The sequence below is a fragment of the Phascolarctos cinereus genome, unplaced genomic scaffold (assembly GCF_003287225.1).
Source record: "Phascolarctos cinereus isolate Bilbo 61053 unplaced genomic scaffold, phaCin_HiC Scaffold_1;HRSCAF=81, whole genome shotgun sequence".
NCBI classification, from domain to species: domain Eukaryota; kingdom Metazoa; phylum Chordata; class Mammalia; order Diprotodontia; family Phascolarctidae; genus Phascolarctos; species Phascolarctos cinereus.
Window position 1 is genome coordinate 242,859,130 of NW_027555514.1, and position 19,686 is coordinate 242,878,815.

Sequence of the window (19,686 nt, forward strand, 5' to 3'; positions counted from 1 at the left end):
TTGGGGGGGTGTTAATGTGCTTTGTTTTGTTTTATAAGGAGATCGGCGGAAACCTCCCTACCCACGTGATTCGAGCTTCCGCTTCGAGCCGGAAGGGGTGGGCCGATATACTCAGACGGCTTTCTTTGAGCATGCGCTTTTTAAACTCTGCGTGTGCTCTCTGGGTGCTGTGGGCTGTTGCTGTCCCTTCGCTTTACACAGTAGGGGAGGGCTCCTCTAGGGCTTGGAGGCTCTCTTACACTCACGGGTGTGTTGGCATACGTTTAACAATAGGCTCTCCAGGAGGAAAAATGTACTTCATGAAGCAATTTTTTACTCTAATCTGCGTTAGTGACAGTTCCTTAAGTCTGCAGTCAACAAAATGATACTTCCAATCGTGGCTGTGGCTCTGGCCAGTGTCCACATCGAGGTACGAATATTTACTGAAGATTTAACCATCGGATGAGGAGGAGCTGTGCGAATATTCACTGAAGATTTAACCATCCGCTGGAGGAGGAGCTGGTTCCAGCACAATCCCACCCCACGTGCTTTGCCTCGCCCGAGTCTGGCCCTGGGAAGTGCCGGGTCGGCTCGGAAGGGAGATGTGGACCTGGAAGGGGCCCATTGTCAAATTAGCAAGCAGACGGGGGTGGGGGCAAATTAAAGCGAATGGCTGAGGGGTCACACGGGTGGGAGGCGCCTTAAGTGTGATTCGAACTCGGGGCTGATTAACTGGAGATTCCCGCTCATTCCACTACACCACATTTCGTTGTATAAGTTTGAAGATTGTAACAAATTTAATCCAAAAGAGAATATTGGAAGCAAATTATCCCTTAAATTTATATATGTGTACGCACGCATGCACGCACCCATTTACTCACGTCCGGGAAACCTTCCCTTTATTCCTGAACCTACTCCTTTGTACCTCCAGCACTGCATATGATTTTAGACTTTTGGTATGTATTGATATAGCCGATTTCTTTTCTTTAAAAAAGTTATATAGGGGAGAAACGGGGAAAAACTGGTGGTGTAAAACTAAAAGAAAAAATTTAAACTTTGATTAACAAACTGCATTTCCCTGAGCTTGCTACATCTTGAATTCTTTCGCTAATTGTGGCAGCAACCCTTTTTTTTTGTCCTTTGCTTTTTCTGCAAATCATCATTACTATCTTACCATCCCCTTAAGTAATGAATGCCTTTCTCTCCAGCCTTGAGTCTTTCCCTGAGATTTTCTAATATTTATCCTTGTTACTGGTTTCTGTCCAGTGACTCTGGAGGAAATCAGTCATGCTGACTGAATCCCACTTTCTCCCTGACCTTTCTCAATCACTTTTCTCCAGCACCTTAAATACACTTTACTATTCTCTTCCCTTAGACTAAGTCTTCTTTAAAAAGAAAAAAATGATCTTTGCTTTATTATGCTATCCTCAAGGTATTATTCTGACTTCCCTTTCAGTGCCAAACTCCCAGGAATCTCCACTCAGTGTCTCCATTTTCTCATTAGCCCCTTATTTCTCAGCTTCTTTTAATCTTGCTCTGATATATCTTGCCACTGGACCCAGATGCCTCTGGGGGAGAAAGTGAGGCTGGTGACTCTGTACAGGCCTCCCTCACTTGAATCTAATTCACTTGCATGTCATGGCATCACTCCATGTCAGGGTCCTCCTAGAGAGACTGAAGAATTATACCCACCACTTAACTTTCCAAGGTCATTAGTTGCCTTATTGACCATTTCAAATGATCTTGTTCCTTTCCTCAACCTCTTCGGCATTTGAAAATAATGAACCACCATTTTCTTCTCCAGTAGCTTTTGTGAGATGTGATTGTCATGATTTTTCTCCTCCCCACTTCTGTTTTCAAAGTCTTGCCCCTTCAGTCAGTGGACTCCAAGGTTCTACCTTAGGTTTTCTCTTTTTTTGGCTATACACAGAATTTGTTATCCTTGATGCAGATGACTCAAATCTAGCCCCAGCCTCTCCTTAGAGGCTTGTCTTTTATTTCCAAATGTCTGCTAGAGCCCCAGTCTTTTATTTCCAAATTTATTTCCAAATAGCCTGGCTATTGGGCAAGGGGACACTCCAATTATATATCAGCTCCTCAAATGTGTTGTCTCTCCAACTGAGCTGATGTTTCTTCTGAAAACGTCTGTGGCCTTTCCGCCTAACTCTTATAATGACTGGATAACTCTAGGCACCTTTGTATCGTGAGGGCTTAGCAGGGACTACCACTACTGTCTCACTCTCCTTTGATTGTAGTTGTAACTGAGCTTTGCCCTTTAAGTAAGTATCTTTGCACTGTAAGTACTTAACCTTCAGTGAAATACTGTGGTGAATTTCTGGAGCATTTTTAGCTCCTCCAACGTGACAATATTCATCACATTTTTATTCAAATGGGAATTGGAAATTTTTATTTAAATACTGCTTTAGAGTATTTGGGTATTTGGCTATTTCATCTTATGCTACTTAAAAATGAGTGCCTTAAGTTCTGCAATGGATTTCCTCTCCTTATCCTCTCTCTGTGATTTCATCTACCTCCATGGACCTCTAAGGATGAAGACTGCTCTCTAATCCTTTTGGAAATTTCTAAAACAGCAATACTTTCAACATCTATATACAGAAGTAGGGTGGAATTAGAATGTACTTTGAGCCATTCTTCAGCCCATGACTGATATATTTGCACATTTCATCATGAACTTGGGAGAACTCAACATTGTACACTTACACACACTGCAGATAACATCTCTTTATTCTATTAATCATACAAAACTATTGACCAGTGGTAGTGCTTTAATTTACAAATGGCCATTAACAAGATGTTTAACTTGGGTTTACACTTAGCATGCCATACAGTGAAAACTCCAACTGAATTTCTGTGGCTCATTATCTTGAATGTTACATTACATTTTTCTTTAAATAACTTTCTCAATAATGTGACACTAAAATAATTTTACATGATAGACGCAGAAACATGAAATAATTTTTCTAAATAAATATTTTAGGAAGAACATTCACATTCATTTTGTCATGGGTTTCTTTGTGGCTCTTCTATGTGTGTGTATATATATATTTATACTTATGTTCATATAAATATATATATATATATATTAATCAAATTATGAGACACTGGTCCTATACAACTTTTAACAGTCCATTTTCAATTTTAAAATGTAACAGTACAAAAACAAGCAATATGTTAGAAGTGACAAAATAAAAAATGCCAATATGACATTCTCTAGCTAAAACAAAATGAAATAAAAGTACATATTAGTGGCAGGCTATGCATTTCAAAGAATCATTTTCCCAGTTAAACAAAAATTGAAATGTAAACGTATTAGTTTCTATGGTTTTTTTCAAGATGGTTTAGAATTTCAATTTAGGTCTAAATATAAAGTTTAATTTTTTGCATATTTAACATAATGAATTCAAAATAATCTATGATGTCATTTATGGCTCTTCAATAATGCCATAATGCATTATACCTTCACTATATAGAAAACAAACAGCACAGATGTTTACCACTCAGTAGAAATACTAAAAACTAGAAAAAAATGGAATTGTATACATGTTTCCTTAGATATTTGACTAAGAGTGAGATAGTTTTCAAAAAGTTAAAAGTAACTGCCTCTCACAAAAGTTTTTTTTAATGTATATATGGCACAAATTGACAAGTTTCTTTATACATCCCCAAACAGTGTGAATTCATCAAAAAGGCACTGTTTACAATACTCAGAAATAATCTGACAAATCTATTTCTGTGATGTCTGAAGAGTGGAGGATATACTTTAAAGTACAGTAATTAGACAAACCCTTATAAAAGTACAGCATTACTGTTTAAATATATTTATAAAAGAAAATAAAGTGACAGTGACCCTTTTAAGAAAAAAAAAGTCTACTGAATTGTTAACAAATACTTTGAATTTAGATTTTGTCTCAGTAAATACAAGTGGCAAAAAGATTTCCTAGAGGCACAAAAGCATAAATATTAAATGAGTGCTATATTTTAAAAGGCAAAATTCAATGGAATGCAGATGGCTACTTGTGCTAATGTGAATAAAACCATACTGTACCTTTATAAGTGCTGCAAAAAAGTAGTAACGTGAAATATAAGAAAAATTATCTATTGCTGTAACTACTTAACATTTCACATGACTCATACTCTCTTTTGATAGGCCAAATGCATCTCACTAAAAGAAAATTAAAGATTAACATTTAAAAACAAAAACATCACTTCTCTAAATTTCTATGCAGGAAAGAGAGTAATGAAATAAGAAAACGGATCTTGAGTTTAATCCTTGAACCTAGAAGGAGGCATTAGCCTCAGACAATTGCAAACTATACAATCACAGTTTTTTATGAATCAATGTGTAGGAGAAAAACAGGTTACTCTCAAGTAAAGGACATTCAAGGTCAACGACATGTTATGGCTAAATACAAAGTTAATTATGTGTTTAGAAGGATTCATATACCAAGCCTATTACCAGCATTGGTCTAATACTAAGCCACCAATTCCTGAGTGTCGTGTTCAGCTCACAGAAAAGAACTTCATGTGACTAAAAACATTAGGACATACTGTATTAGATATGTGCTTTAAGCATATAATAAAACAGTCATGAAAAAGGTTGCTGTTATTTTTACTTTTGTAAGTTCTGTGAAATATTCTCTGCCAGTCCTTAATTAGGAATTGAACTTATATCAGATCTGTCATATAACTGGGAGTAAGGGGGAAAAAATGAAGCAACCAACCACCTTTTAATCAGGGATATTTTTCCAGCACATCTATACCTTAATAATTACATACAAACATAGGAATAAAAATAGATAAGATAGAACTGGCCACCAACCATATACCACCATCAGCTTATCGACAAAAATGTTTCAATTTTAAAATGGAACTGAAATGTGAAGGTAAAATAATATATGTATATCAATACTAATGTAAATAGTTTTTAAAACTGCCAATATTTGTTTATGAAATATCATTTTATACACTCCAACAGATATGTAGATGGAGGCTTAACACTGGCAGTGGAATGAAAAAAAAATGAGAAAATGCAAAGTACAGGCTGCAACATTGTGGTTTCTAATATGGGAAAAGTTTGATACAGGTAATCTTTTATTTTTACCTATATGATTATTTTCAAGTGAATAAATGGAATATTTATTTTGCTAATTATGCATGAGAAATTGGATCTTCATATGTATGTAAGATTCTTATTACTACCAAAGCATTCTACTTAGGATACTTAGATCAGTAAAATGTAGCCTACTCAGTTTTCATAATTCATCATACGTCTCTTAATCTGTTCTTGCCAACTTATAGTTTTTATTTTGTTAAAGTCAAAACCTGATGAGAATGAGTCTTCTTTCTGCCCTTATTATAGATGTCTCCCAGAATCTGTATTTTCAGTACTATAAAAATCTTTCATAATATTAGATATTTAAGTAATTCACAAAAATTGCTTTTGAATACTATAAAAAGCTTGTGAAAATCCAAAACAAGTCCAACATTTTAAATTAAAAAGCTAAACTGCCTTATTTTGTGTCATAGAGCTTTAAACATAAAACAGGATCCTACAGCAATGTGACTGACATGGGTTTTGTGGTTTTTAAAGTACTAAGAATAATAAGGGGGAAATAAAAGATTAAGTTTCTGAACTCTTCTTTATACATGTAACACCGCTGTACATCTTAAAAGTGATTTAAAAAAAAAACAATTTGCAGAAATACATCCAGACCATTATCTCTTATTTTCTACCTCCTGTTGGCTTTTGAAGTAAAACAAAAAATTAAAAACCAGTAAACGGTTCAAGGTGTAAATAAAAGTTCAAGAACCACTCCTAAAACAAGCCAATTACTGATGAAATATCCTGAATTGTTTCATAAACCACTTAAATTGCTATAGGCTGTATGTAAGATCACTGACAGCAGTCACTTCTGAGTTCTAGGGAATACATTAAAAAAATTCAGATAGCAAAAGTAATTTAATACCCAAACCAGTTTTCTTCCAATTTACTATAATGCAATTAAGTTCTCTTGTATTCCTGAAATTTAGATTCATAATGGTGGAAGTAGTGGAAGGCCATTAACACTGGCAGGTCTTGCTTAAAGAAATAAATTTACAGAAATATTTTCTAGGATGTGCTCAAGAGGGCATCATAGAGCATGACAAGAAAGATACAAAGGTCATTATTAGACACAGAGAGGAAGGTGGACTTTTCTATATGCGCCTATATAAACATGTCCATACCAAAAGTTAAACATTAAACATATGCTAAGGGTTCACACAAAAAACAAAAATCCTTCATGTAAATTTGGTTTCTGATCCAATGTCACCATTTTCATATACATATATGTATATACCATCACATGTTTTTCTTTTTATGTTTCTAAGAAGAGAGAGTTAAAAGTTAAGTCCTTTGGAGGTGATCTGTATACAGTATGGCAAATTCTTTAGGTGTAACTATGTCTCTGTTTTTCCCCATATTGTAAGTCCTTATCAATAAAAGTTTTGTGCCTGTTTTATAAAGAAAATGGATCACTGTATGTAGTTTTACAAACTTAACAGCACTTTTGTTAACAACATGGCATGACTAGACTGGAACATTACTATAGAATACATGACTACTGTCAGGTACTAAGCCTACAGGACCCGTATGGATATGCACCGTACACAAGCACAGATGCACACGCATGGATTAAAAACAAGAAATGTTCTGGCACTTATGCAATATTCACGTTAACCAGATAGGACAGGTCTTGTTCCGGTTAAGGATACAAGGCATGAGAGGTCAAAACTTCTAGATTTATCTCTAAGGTTCTTTTAAAAATATTGCATTGTTTGAATAAAGTCCAAACCAACTTGAAAAATGGTCCCAGGCTAAATCTAATCATTCCATTTCGTTGATTCAATGACATACGGAATTCTACTTAAACATGAAGTTTATTATGATCTGTAGCAAAATCAGCAAGAAAATGATGAAGTAGTCTCGCGGTTGTAGGAAATAGTCCGTGGCAGTAGACCTTGAAATAAGATGATTTCGTAGAGCCATGATATTTCTACAAAATACAAAGCAATACATATTTATAGTGACTTCTTAAAAAATGTTAATACTGCAAGATTATATTTATACATGACTTTGAAGTTTTCAAAGCACTTTCAAGTGCATTCTCTCATTTGAGCTCTGAACAACCCTGTAAGCTAGGCAGGAAATAATTTATTCATACTTTATATTAGGGGGAAAAAAAACTGGCTTAAAAAAGTTAAGAGGCTTGGCCAATGTTATATGCCCAGTAGCAGAAAGAGCAGAAGACCTATCTCACTCCTACTTCAGTGCTCTTCTAACTCACATTTACTATCCAACATACATTCTGCTAATAAATATTTTCATGCAGAATTTAAAGAAATTCATTTCTTAAGAGTAATTACTAAGTGGAAAGCTAAATATGCATATACGAAATTACCTATGAATACCATGAGGTTGTAGAGTAACAAGCCCATTGTGGATATATATTTTTCCTTCTTTATTAAGTGCAACTGCCTTTCTTATCCTAACAATGACTTTTAAACAATTTAAATTCTGCTTCATACTTAGCTACTATCCTCCCCGCAAAGGGAGTCTGGAGGTAGGGAGAAAAAAGGGATTCAATTTCATAGTGGGGAGAATATCTCCTGTCACTTTAGGCTTCCTTGATATACACAGATAAGCTGAAGCAGAAACAGAAGAAATGTGAAGAAAGTCAGCCTCTACAAAATCCTACTCCAAAGATTTATCACAATGTGGAAGTGACTAGGTTACCGAAGATTAGACTAGACCAAGTAAGCCCTAATAAAGTCCATGCTTAGACACAAAATAATTCTGAAAGATGAGAACTTTTAGGGGAACAAAGACAAGAGTTGCATAGGATAAAAAGGAATGGATCATGTTATGTGCCACTAGAAGGAATACCTATATGCCACTAAAAGGAATACCCTCACTGATAAGATCACAAAAGCATAGTACTAATGTATCAAAAGTGGCTCAAAGAATAGTATTTACTGAAAATAAATTTTAGAGGACTCAAGAAATAAGGGGAGGGGAGAAGAGGAAGAGGAAGACTGGTTGAATGACAAGAGTTAAGGGAAGAGAAAGATGTGTATATGTATCATAATGCTAAAGAATTGGGAAAGAAAGTTACAACTAGGGGCTAAATTATTACAACACTATTCTAAGGGAGAAGTCTTCAGGGTGACTAACAAGAAGGAAAAAGAATTGGAGCTCTAGCTTCTGGTAAAGTATGGAGAGCAAGGTGAATTCTGTAGTTAACACAGAATTTTCCAACAGGCTATAAGTTTCTTGAAGGCAGGGTCTGTTTTCACTCTCGTCTTTGTATCTCCAGTACCTCGCACAGTGTCTGGCACATAACAAGCACTTAATAAATGCTCAATGGATTGAACTGACTTTGATAAAGTATGTAATGTTTATCTACATGTTATGGAAAATAAATGCTGTATATGTTCACAGAACTGGTTAATTCCCTATTAGAAAAAGAAAGCAAAGTGGTTTGAGGGACACCTCATTAAGCTATCAGGTAGAATAAAAATATCTTTTAAAAAATGAAATAAGGGCTTCAAGGCAAAAATGAAGGAAACATACCTAAAGAGGAAAAAAAGAATCCTGACTTAAGACAAGAAGTTAGTGGGTAGAAAAATATGACACAGAAGAAAAAGGTAAGAAGGACTACTGAACACCTAAAGATAATTCATCTTTCTGTAGAATGAAGAGCTGGTCTGCTGAAGAGAAGCAGGCGCCTGGAACTGAAGGAACCACAGGTGCCTTGGTAACAGTCACCCAGCCAAGGCAAACGAAGACGAGAGAGGCAGCAGTGATTGGTGACTCCCTCATATGGGGTACTGGGGCAGCTCTTTATTGATTTGGCACTGAAATTTGTGGGCAAATCCAGGAGAATCTCCCAAGGCTTGTCAAACTTGGTGACTACTATACACTTCTGGTGATTTACATTGACTCAAATAATAATTTCCAAAGAATTCTAAAAAGCACTGTTAAGGATAATTAACGGGCAAGAAACTAACAACTTCTGGAGTGTGACATCTTTATCACTACTGCTGATCAAAGGCAAGGAAGGAGTTCAGAGGAACAGATCTGATAAGTGAACAACTGGTTAAGAAGTGAGTCTCTGAAAAACAGGGTTTGAATTTCTGGACCACTGCTAAAAACAGAAGAACGATGGCTCCAGGCCAAAGATGGAGTGTACTCAAACACAACAGATATTTTCCTATAGTTTTTTTAAAAATCCAATCAAAAGAGATTTAGCCTGAAAGGGGGAAGGGAAAACATTTCACACATAAACATACCCACCCAAGACTCTCTAGATATAATACAGGCAGAAGAATCGTAGTGGAGGTGCTCAGAAGTTTTCAGGAGACAAAATATAAGAGTCAAAGTAAAACATGGCCTTGGATGGGATATGGAGATTAAAAAAAAAAAGTGGAGATTACAAGCAATGAGTTCCTAAGGCAAGGAGGTACATTTGACCTTATTACACTTCAGACAAATAAGAACCGGGTCCAGAATTGAAGAGGAATTAGAGAGTAACATTGGCTGCACTTAGAAAATACATTCATGATTTTCCTAACACTGTTCTTACAATCAAAGGCTCTTAAAAAAGAAAGGCTAGTATTTTCCCAGGGATTCTCTATGGCCAAGAATCAAATGCCGTTTCTCTGGTAGTTTGTGGTACTGGGAGCCAAACTGTTCTTTTCTCTGGGGCTTCACTTGAGCTTGTTATGGAATTACTTGCTTTTACTGGTTTTACCTCTTGAACTTCTCTTAGTGCACAGCATGTTTTTGTTATGTTGAGCGTTTTCTTGTTTACTCACACCTCTGACTTGTTTTGGGATTGAATTTCATGCTTCGGTCAAATTGCTCCCTCAGGTACTTTGGAATGGGGTGGTCAGTTTCAGCTTGACCCTGTCCCTCGGTAACTGAGTGGTGCTGCCTTTGCTTTTCTAAATGCATGGCTAAGACCAGCCCCTGCCCACACTTCTGTCTCTGTCTGCTGGTGGTTCGACTCAGGTGTTGGCCTCAGATCTTTCTCTGTCCCCTTTTCCTTGCACAGTTTCTATCTAGCACCTGACTCCTTTGCTGTGGCCCTGACAAGCCCCAATCAGATGCAGATAGTACTCAAAATAGGCCTCCTGCAAGACCCAGGTACTGTGACGGCCCCTATCTCATCCTGGGGTTCCAGTGGGAACTGCCTGGGAGCTATGGCTTCTGGCTTCTCCTCAGCACTTCTGCAGGCTTCTAGAAGTCATCTTGTGCAGCCATGGCCTGGAGGGGGAAGCTTCTACCTGTTTCTCTTTGGTTTTCTTTACCACTGTTCCATCTGGTGCATTTTTTTAAACTTTATTGGAGTATTTGTAGAATATCTGTCTAGGTCTGTGCTATCAAAACACAAATAGAAACCAATCCCTGCAGGCCACATATCAACTTAAAAAATCCACAAATTAACAATGTCTATGTTGTACTGTATTTTTATTTTGTTAAACCTTTCCCGATCACATTTTAAGCAGGCTGGCCACGGAAGTGTGACAATTCTTCTCTATGTCCTATTATGTCACCACCTTATTGAGAAGTCACAAAATGCCAGTCTCTGTGGATCCCTTGAAGGGCAATGAGGAGTTACACTGTAGTTGTAAACAGGCTGCAGTATATTGCCCATGAAGAATGCAAATGCAAAAATGAAACCATCTCTGCCCTCGAGGAGTTTACACTCTATTGAGGGAAATAACACATATATATATAAGTATATATAAAGTAAATACAAGATTTTGGGGGGGAGGAAGGTATCAGTAAGCTGGAGAATCAAAAAAGGCTCCACATAGAAGTGGTACTTGAGCTGAGTTTTGAGGAAAACAAGGGATTTTAAAAGGTAGAGATGAGGAGGGAGTGCCTAAAGGCAAGAAAAAGGGGTGGGTGTATGTGTGTTTCTTTTAACATTTGGGAAATGAGAAGGCTCAAGCAAGGGATAGACCACTACAATGTTCAAGCCAGAAATGATGATAATAATGGCTGGTGGAGAACATAAAAGTTGTTTGTGCCTTTGGCTATGCTGTTATATTACAGCTGTGGCAGCAATAATCAATTTCAATGCCCGTCACTGAACAATTCAACCCAGAAGCAGCAAGGAACAGAACTGCTTTTCTGTCAAAGAACAGTTGATCACTCTCCCTTTTCATGAGTCAAAGATTACCTCAATTATCTACAAACACAGATATACACATATATACCCACACACAACAGTTAAATAATCATAAGGTCACAGCAGTTGGGGAATCAGGAAAGGATTCACACAAAAGATGGTGCCTCAGTAGTATCTTAAAGGAAGAGAGGCACTCTCTTGGGCAAAGGACTTAGGAATTAAATACTACTATTATCATCATGCATTACCTTTTAATTTCTTCCTGTGTTTGTTTTATAGATTCAATGGAACTCTGTAGGTCTGCAAGATCTACTGTCTTCTTTCTTCTTGAACTTGGTTTCAGTACTTGAGCTAAAAAGACATTTAGGACGAAACAATGAAATTGTATTCTTAAATGAAGTGTTTGTTTCCACTAAGGGTTTCAATTATACAAAAAAGAAATTTTTCCTAGGCTTGGCTTTAGTTTTTGTGAATTTACACTACAGACATTAAATCTTTACAACCAAATAATTTTCAATTTTGTTCAAGTAAGTTTAAAATAATATCTGAATTTAGATAATATATGTTAGGAGATTTATTTTTCTAAGCTATAATGCAAAGTATAGCATATTTTTTAAATGATCTTTCATAAAGTACTGAATATATGACCTCCAGATGAGGTTGGGGAGGGGGAAAAGGGGAAAAGTGGAAGAAGGAAGAAAGGTGAAAGAGTATTACTTCCCCTCCCCACCATTATCATTGAATAGACCATTAGATTTAGAGATGAAAAGGAAAGAAGTTATTTGGCACTAACCCTTTCAATTTAAGGATGAGGAAACAGATCTAGAGAGGTTAAGTAACTTTTAATCAAGGTCACTGAGGTAGTAATCAAAGGTAGAACTGTGATATAAACCCAGCTCCCTGGACTCTAGATCTATACTTCTTTCCATTGTGCTACAATGCCTCCCGAGAGCTAGCCCTATTTATAGCTTTTATTATTTCTGTTAGTGGCACCATCTTTCACTCATACACACTTGAAATCTTAGAAACAGTTTTAACTTCCCATCTCTCTTGGATTTAATATCCTATAAATCACCAAGTCCTATTGATTTTTCCTTCACAATGTTCTCTCACATCTGTTCCTTTTCATTCCTACTGCTATGATCTTGTGTTTAGACCTCTCCTTATGCCATGTCTAGATTTGAAACTGGTCTCTGTTTCTAGTCTCTCCCCTATTAAATCTATCCTATATATTGTTGCTTGATTTACCTTTCTACAAAATATCACTTTCATGTCATGCCTCTGTTCAGAAGCCTTCAATGGTCCTACACTGTGTATACAATTAAATTAAAAGCCCTAGCTTAGCATCGTGCCCTCCCTAATCTGACCTGAACATACTTTCTAGCCTAATCTCCTACAATTCTCTTCACAGAATCTAAGAATTGGAAAAGGCCCTGAAAGAGTCATCTGAATTCAACCTATATCTAGACAAAAATTCTTTTTACAAAATCCAGTGGTCATCCAGTGTCTGTGAAAAACCTCCACTGAGGGGAATTACTTCCCAAGACAGCCCACTTCAGCTTTAACTCTCAGGAAGGTTTTTATTAAGATGAGCTTAAATCTGCCTTTTCCAATATCTATCCACTATTTTTAGCTCTTCCTTCCAGAGTCAAGTAGAACATGTCCTATCATTTTCCACATAACAGATATTTCCTGTAAGTCTTTTCTTCTCCAGGGTAAATATCTCCAATCCCTTTTCACTGATCATTGTCTGGCACACTGATCAGTCCTCTCCTGGTTTGCTGCCTCTATACCGGATCCAGCTTATTAATGTTCTCCCTAAAAGACGGTACCCAGAACTATGCACAATATTTCACGTATGCCCTGAACAGAGCAGAGTACAGCACAATCTCCCTCATTTTGGATATTATGCCTCTTTTACAACCTACGATTGTTTTCAATTAGTTCTTTTAAATTACCCCATCAATACTTTAAGATGCACTGAACTGTCACTTAAACTATAGCCTAACTATGCCAATGCCACCATATAATTTGTGCAGTTAATTTTCTAAACCCAAACATTGGGATTTTGCATTTTCTCACTTTGTAAGATCTGGCTCACTGTTCAAGCTTGTTAAGATGTTTTAGGATCCCAATTCCATATCCCTTACAATAACCCTCTATTTTAGACTATATTTACTCTCCAAGCCTAGACCATACATTATGCTTTAATTATTTTATTCATTCTCTTTCTTATATTTTCCTTCTCACCACAAACCCATGTGGATTTTTCTTTATTTTCTTCTTCATCTACCCATATTCTATCTATCCATTGAAGCCTACCTCATCTCACTTCTTTTATTAACTTGTTTTTAGTTACCTCCTCCCAAAATAGTTTCTCCGTCCTCTCAACTCTTATATGCATTTATTATTTGTATTATTCATTTACCAATTATTTAGTATTTTCACTCTTAGTTAACTTTTCTTTAATAAATGTTTTATCTTCCCAACTAGACTGTAAGCTTCTTGAAGGCAGAATTTCTTTGTACCTCCAAATATCTGTAGGCAGATTCTAACTACTGTATGTAGTAAGGATGGAAAATGACCTAATTTGGTCAATATTTAACTTCCAAAAGTCAATTTTTTAATTGCTGTAATTTCTGATTTTTACTGGCTTATATACACAAGTGTTATGTAATTATATTTAAGTGTAAAATGAATTACTATGATTACTTTTTTCAAACGGTAGTAGTGATGGAAAGCTCAACAAATATTTGTTGAAATGAACATGGTATAATTTCTAGCAATTTACCAGAAGTCAAAAAGCAAAAGCTAGTAAAATATTTTTCTTGATTTGTATAGCAAGTCCTCCCCAAATTTCCCACTCTCTAAGTGTCATACCTTCAAAGCTTACTCATGATCTCAAGCAGTCCCCACCCCACCCCCCCCAAAAAAATTCTTATTCCACTTTGATAAATCACTTTCTTAAGTTTTGGAATGTATTTTTTTTCTCAGTTTATGCCTTTTATGATGAGCACACTACAATGAATAGTCTTACCTTCGCTTCCAGAGGAGTCCTGGATATCAAGTTCTGGTGAAGAATAGCCTTTTACCACTTTCTTTGTTTGCCTGCTTGGCTTATGCTTCATTTTTGGAACGCTAACCTGAAATTCACAAATTTATGAAAGTAAATTGGCTGGGAAATGATGGTTCCAGGCACAAGGGAGAGCTTATGCAAAACAAAAAAAAGTATTGCGGTAGGATATATTATGGTCTTTGAGTGAAAAGTTAAGAGTCTAGTTCCTGTGCCAAAACAAGCATGTGAAGGTAAAGTAAGACTGGAAAGATAAACTGGCACCAGGCTGTGGGGGGCCCTTAAACACCAGGCTGAATTTACAATTTATCCTAGAGCCAACAGAGAGGCATTAAGGTCTCTGAGACATAATCAGATGCAAATATAGGTTCAACATAAGGGAAATCTTCCCAACAGTTTGAGCTCTACAAAAGTGGAATAAACTACCACAGGAAGCAGTGGGTTCCCCCCTAACTAGAGATCCACAAAGGCTAAATGACCATCTGTCAGTTGTGCTATACTGTGAATTCCTATTTAGATATGGACTAGATTAAATGACCTCTGTGCTCCCTTCCAACTCTGATATTCCAACTCTGAGTTTTCATTTCATTTTATTTACATAACAAAACAACACATACAATTAAATTCAACAGATATTTATCAGATGCTAACTATATACAAAGCTCCATGTTAGTTCAGTTTGGTTAGAGTATAGGATGCATATGGGTTAAACCCATGAGATAAGGTTGGAAAGGTAAGCTTCAATGCCAGGACAAAGATTAAAAGGGGAAGAGACTGGAGACAGGGAACCTACTTAGGAGATGCCCTTGTTTCCTTTCATCTAACATCTAGAACTTCCTCCAAAAGAGTTTTGTATCTAGCACTAGTCAGCACACCACCTATGTGTCCTATCCTCTTCCTCAATCCCTATGTGCCATCAGTTACCAAATCCTCTATGCTCTACCATCCTGTCCTTTCCTACCTGTACCCCACTTTTTACCTCCACTTCTATCAGTCTCTTGAATCTATCCTTCATAATACTCCAAAAGTAATATGCCCCAGATACAGATCTGACCTAATCACTTTCCTGCCCTAAAACCTTTAGTGGTTCTTTCAAATGAAATATAAACTCCTTAGCCTGATCTTTAAGGCCCTCCATAATCTGTAATCTTTTGGGAAGCCAATATGGAAAATATACAAAAAGATTTACTAAACTGTTCAAATCCTTTGACTTAGTGACCCCACTACTAGTACTATGTTGTAAAGACTGAGAGGCAATGGCACAGTGGATGGTAAGCTGGACTTGGAATCGGGAAGATCTATGATCAAATCCCACCTCAGACACTTTTTATGCAATCCTGGGTAATTATTCTTTCTGGGCCCCAGTTTTCTTAACTGTGAAAAGAAGGGGCTGGACTTAATGACCTATAATTTTACTTTTAGCTAAAAATCCTATCTGTACAAAAAATATTTATAACAGCTTTATTTGTAATAACAAAAACTTAGAAACAACCTAAATGTATAACTGGAAAATGGTTGAATATATAGTGATATATCAAAACATAATAGAGTACTACTGCAGCATAAAAAAAAATGAAAAGTTGAAAAAAAACCCAAAGAGGGAAAGTTTTATTCAAAGCTATGCAGAATGAAGAAAGTAGAAGCTGAACAGTATATACAATGACTCTCGCCATGTAAAAATGATTACCACAAAAAGATCTGGGAAAAATACTTAAGAGATTAGAAAGGGACGTGGAAGGAAACACACTTTTGTTATTTTGTTAAAATTAAAATAAACATTTCAAAACAAGGACAAGGATAGGTACCGGACCTGTGATTTCACTGGGATAGAGCATGACTATATAAGAAAAATCCTTCTACCAGTGCAGGTCTTCAGCACCTCTATAACTTAAAACTTTACAAGAGTTGCTAAGAGCACTGATGTGTTGAGGGGATTGCCCAGTCACACAGCACAGTATATGTCAGAAGTAGAATTTGAACCTACATCTTCTGACTTAAAACCAATTCTCCATCCACTACTCCATGCTGTCTCTCTTTCAAAACAAGTGGTAAATGATTTAAAATGTTTTATTTTTATGAAGTTATTTTTTAGTTTTTCAAATTGCCACACGTATATACTGAAAGCATTAACAGGAACAACCAAGTTTAATTACATTTTGAGCACTTACCATTGGTGTCCGATGTCTGACTTTCGTTTGGATGACACCATCCTTTTCAAACTGTATCAGATCATTCAGAGGATCCCATGGCCGAGTACTATGGAGAAGGAAGAAAAATATCTGTTAGGGGCATCTTCATCACAAAAATACTCCTTAAGGGGCCCGGCCCACCTTAACATATGGCATGACGCTCTCTGTTATACAAAGTAAAGAAGACATATTGCCACCTCTTGATAAGCTTATAATACTGTTACATGGAATAAAGTTTTCTTTATTTAAAAAAAAAACACCAGAATGGACTCCCTTCATATAAGCATAAAGTTTCTTTAAAAAGGGCTCCTTCTGTAACTGCCTACAACAAATGACAAACACAATTGTTGCTTATTAAACATATACTCTGTGTGTGTGTGTGTGTGTGTGTGTGTGTGTGTGTGTGTAATGCCTAGCTACTTCTTATGCAAACAAACAGTACCACCCCCCCCCAAAGAATCCTGGGACAATATAAAATGTACCAAATGAATATATTGTAAAAACTGGAATGGGAGAAAGGACTAAGAGCTGAGGAGATCAAGGAAAGCTTCAGGAAGGAGGTGGCACTGGCTCTGAGTCTTGAAGGATGATCATGATTCTGAGATGCAGAAATGGGGCAGAAGTGTATTCTAGGCACGGGATGAATGTTTGTCCAAATACACAAAAGTGACAGGAGTTTCTTGTTCAAAGACCAAATTATAGTCCAATTTGGCTGAACTGTACCCTTCTGAAAGCTGAAGGTTATGAAATAGAGCCAGTAGGGGAGGTGAGGGCCAGACTACCAAACCTCCTATATAACGGGCAGAGGCACTGCTATTTTATCCTAGAGTAAATGACAAGCCACTAACGGTTTCTGAGCAGGAAGGTCAGACCTATGCCAGTAGGATTATTTTTGCAGCAGTGCAGATCCTCATTTAACAATGTACCATATAAACTCACCATTTGATTTTATAATGTAAAAGTTAAATGCTTAGCTAAGGTCACAGACACTCTAATACACCAGGCTTCAATTTTTAAATTTCCTATAAAAACAATGACAGAAATGTGCTAACCTGCAACAACCCCCCTAAAATGTTCTGTTTACAATAAGCATTTTAAGTTACTCACTCAGAGAATCTATAATGCCATTCTCCAGTGACTGAATCGAGTTCAAATAATTTGCAAACCCATTCTTCATTTTTCCCTTTCCGTTCTCTGGCAGCCTTTCTTTGAGCTTCCTCTAAAACGTATTTCTCTTGAGTAGCTTCTGTCTGGTCTTTGGCATTTATGGCCCGAGTAACCCGTTGCCACAGCCTAATAACGTGATATAAGAAGAAAATAACTCGAAAGTGAATCTTTTTCCCTCAAGCAATCAACATGTATTTATTAAATAGATACTGTAGCCAGGTACTGTGCTTGTTGATTGGAATACAAATTTAATTAAATAACCTCTACTCCCAAAGAGCTTACATTCTAAATGGGAAAACAACAAAGGTACATATAAAGAGAAAAAAAAATGTATACACACACACACACACAGTCTGAGGACAGCAGAAACAGCTGAAGGGAAAACTTCATGTAGAAAGTTATACTTGAGTGGCCTCTTTTTTTGCATTTTTAAATATAATATTTTATTTTCCCCCAATTGCATGCAAAACAATTTTAACATTTTAAAAAATTTTTGAGCCCCAAATTCTCTCCCTCCTCTATCCACACTCCCCCCACCCCACTGAGAAGGCAAGCAATTTGATATAGGTTATAAATGTACAGTCATGTAAAATATATTTCCATGTTGTGAAAGAAAACAGACAAAAGAAAAAGAAAAAAAAGGAAAGAAAAAGTGCTTCAATCTGCATTCAGACTGCATCAGTTCTTTCTCAGCAGATGGATAGCATTTTTCATCATAAATCCTTTAGAACTGTCTTAGATCGCTATATGGCTGAGAATAGCTAAGTCATTCATAATCGATCATTATATAATGCTAACCTCTAGTTCCATATCCTCATTTATAAAATGGGTTGGACTTGAGAGTCTCTAAAGACTCTTTCAGCTCTAAATCTTCAATTCTATGAGTCTCATTCAAATCTGCCTCCTACTTCCACTACCATCACACTAATATAAGGTTTTTTGGGTTACATATACTTCTGATTTCAAGGTATTCTGTGATTCAAAACTATGTAACACAACTAGGAGATGGATTTTGTGGCAACAATATGTGAATACACAATTTCTCAAAGCTATCCAGCCTTAACTCAACCTACTCAATTGTGCTCCAAGCTAAGAACCCATTGGGAATTGCCTAAAAAAAAAATAATGCTACATAGGTATAATGGAATAATACTCTTGGGTTTTTTTTCCCCCTTTATTTATTTATTTGTTGCTCCATTCACTTACTTATTTTATTCTGAACCTAAGAAATAAAATAAGCATTCATTCAGTTATTCTTCAAACAATATTGCTGTTACTGTATACAATGTTCTTTTAGTTCTCATTTTACTCTTCATTATTTTATTCAAGTCTTTCCACATTTTTCTAAAATCAACCTGTTCATCATTTCTTACAGCACAATAATATTCCATCACAATCATACACTACAACTTAATCAGCCATTCCCCAACTGATGGGTATTCCCTCAATTTCCATTTCTTTGCCACCACAAAGAGAGCTGCTACAAATATTTTAGAACATTCAGGTCCTTCTCCTTTTCCCTAGTCAATTTGGGCAACAGATCTAATAGTGGTACTGCTGGGTCAAAGGGTATACACAGTTTCACAATTCTTTGGGCATAATTCCTGATTGTTCTCCAAAATGGCTGGATCAGTTCACAGTTCTACCAACAGTATATTAGTGTCACAGATAGCTGATTCCTAAATGACTATTAGTCATATTTCATGATGGTTAAGAAATACTCAATTTAATTTTTTATGATATCCTTTAGTACTTACACATCTGCTGGCTTCCAAGTCTATTTAAGAACAGTGAGGATAATTAAAATTTTTAAAAACACATTACTTATGTACAAGAGCAGGGTTTTTGTAGTAGTTTATAAACCTATGCCCCCCCCCTCTTTTTTTCATCCCAAACCTCATTTTCCAACATATTTTTCAACATTTCCTGTGCTCATTTTGGCACTGAAGCCATTAAATATCAGGATATATATGCATGTGTGTGTGTGTATGTACATATACATATGTGTGTGCATGTACACACACACATATGTATATGTACACACACACACACCACACACACACACACATATATATTTTTT

General features: G+C 36.3%; 1 protein-coding gene across 7 annotated transcripts in view; it reads right to left on the minus strand.

Annotated features, from left to right (window-relative positions):
• Positions 1–2,706: 2,706 nt before the first annotated feature.
• The window catches only part of OSBPL8 (oxysterol binding protein like 8), a 208,459-nt gene continuing 191,479 nt past the window's right edge, over positions 2,707–19,686 (minus strand). For all 7 annotated transcript variants that reach the window (XM_078146351.1, XM_078146358.1, XM_020968855.2 and 4 more), the window contains 5 exons: positions 17,547–17,732; positions 16,419–16,506; positions 14,215–14,320; positions 11,426–11,528; positions 2,707–7,034 (listed from right to left, as the gene is read on the minus strand). In XM_078146351.1, the coding sequence (XP_078002477.1) occupies positions 6,902–7,034; positions 11,426–11,528; positions 14,215–14,320; positions 16,419–16,506; positions 17,547–17,732 (616 nt within the window). In that variant the 3' untranslated portion in view covers positions 2,707–6,901. The remainder of the gene's footprint in view (positions 7,035–11,425; positions 11,529–14,214; positions 14,321–16,418; positions 16,507–17,546; positions 17,733–19,686) is intronic.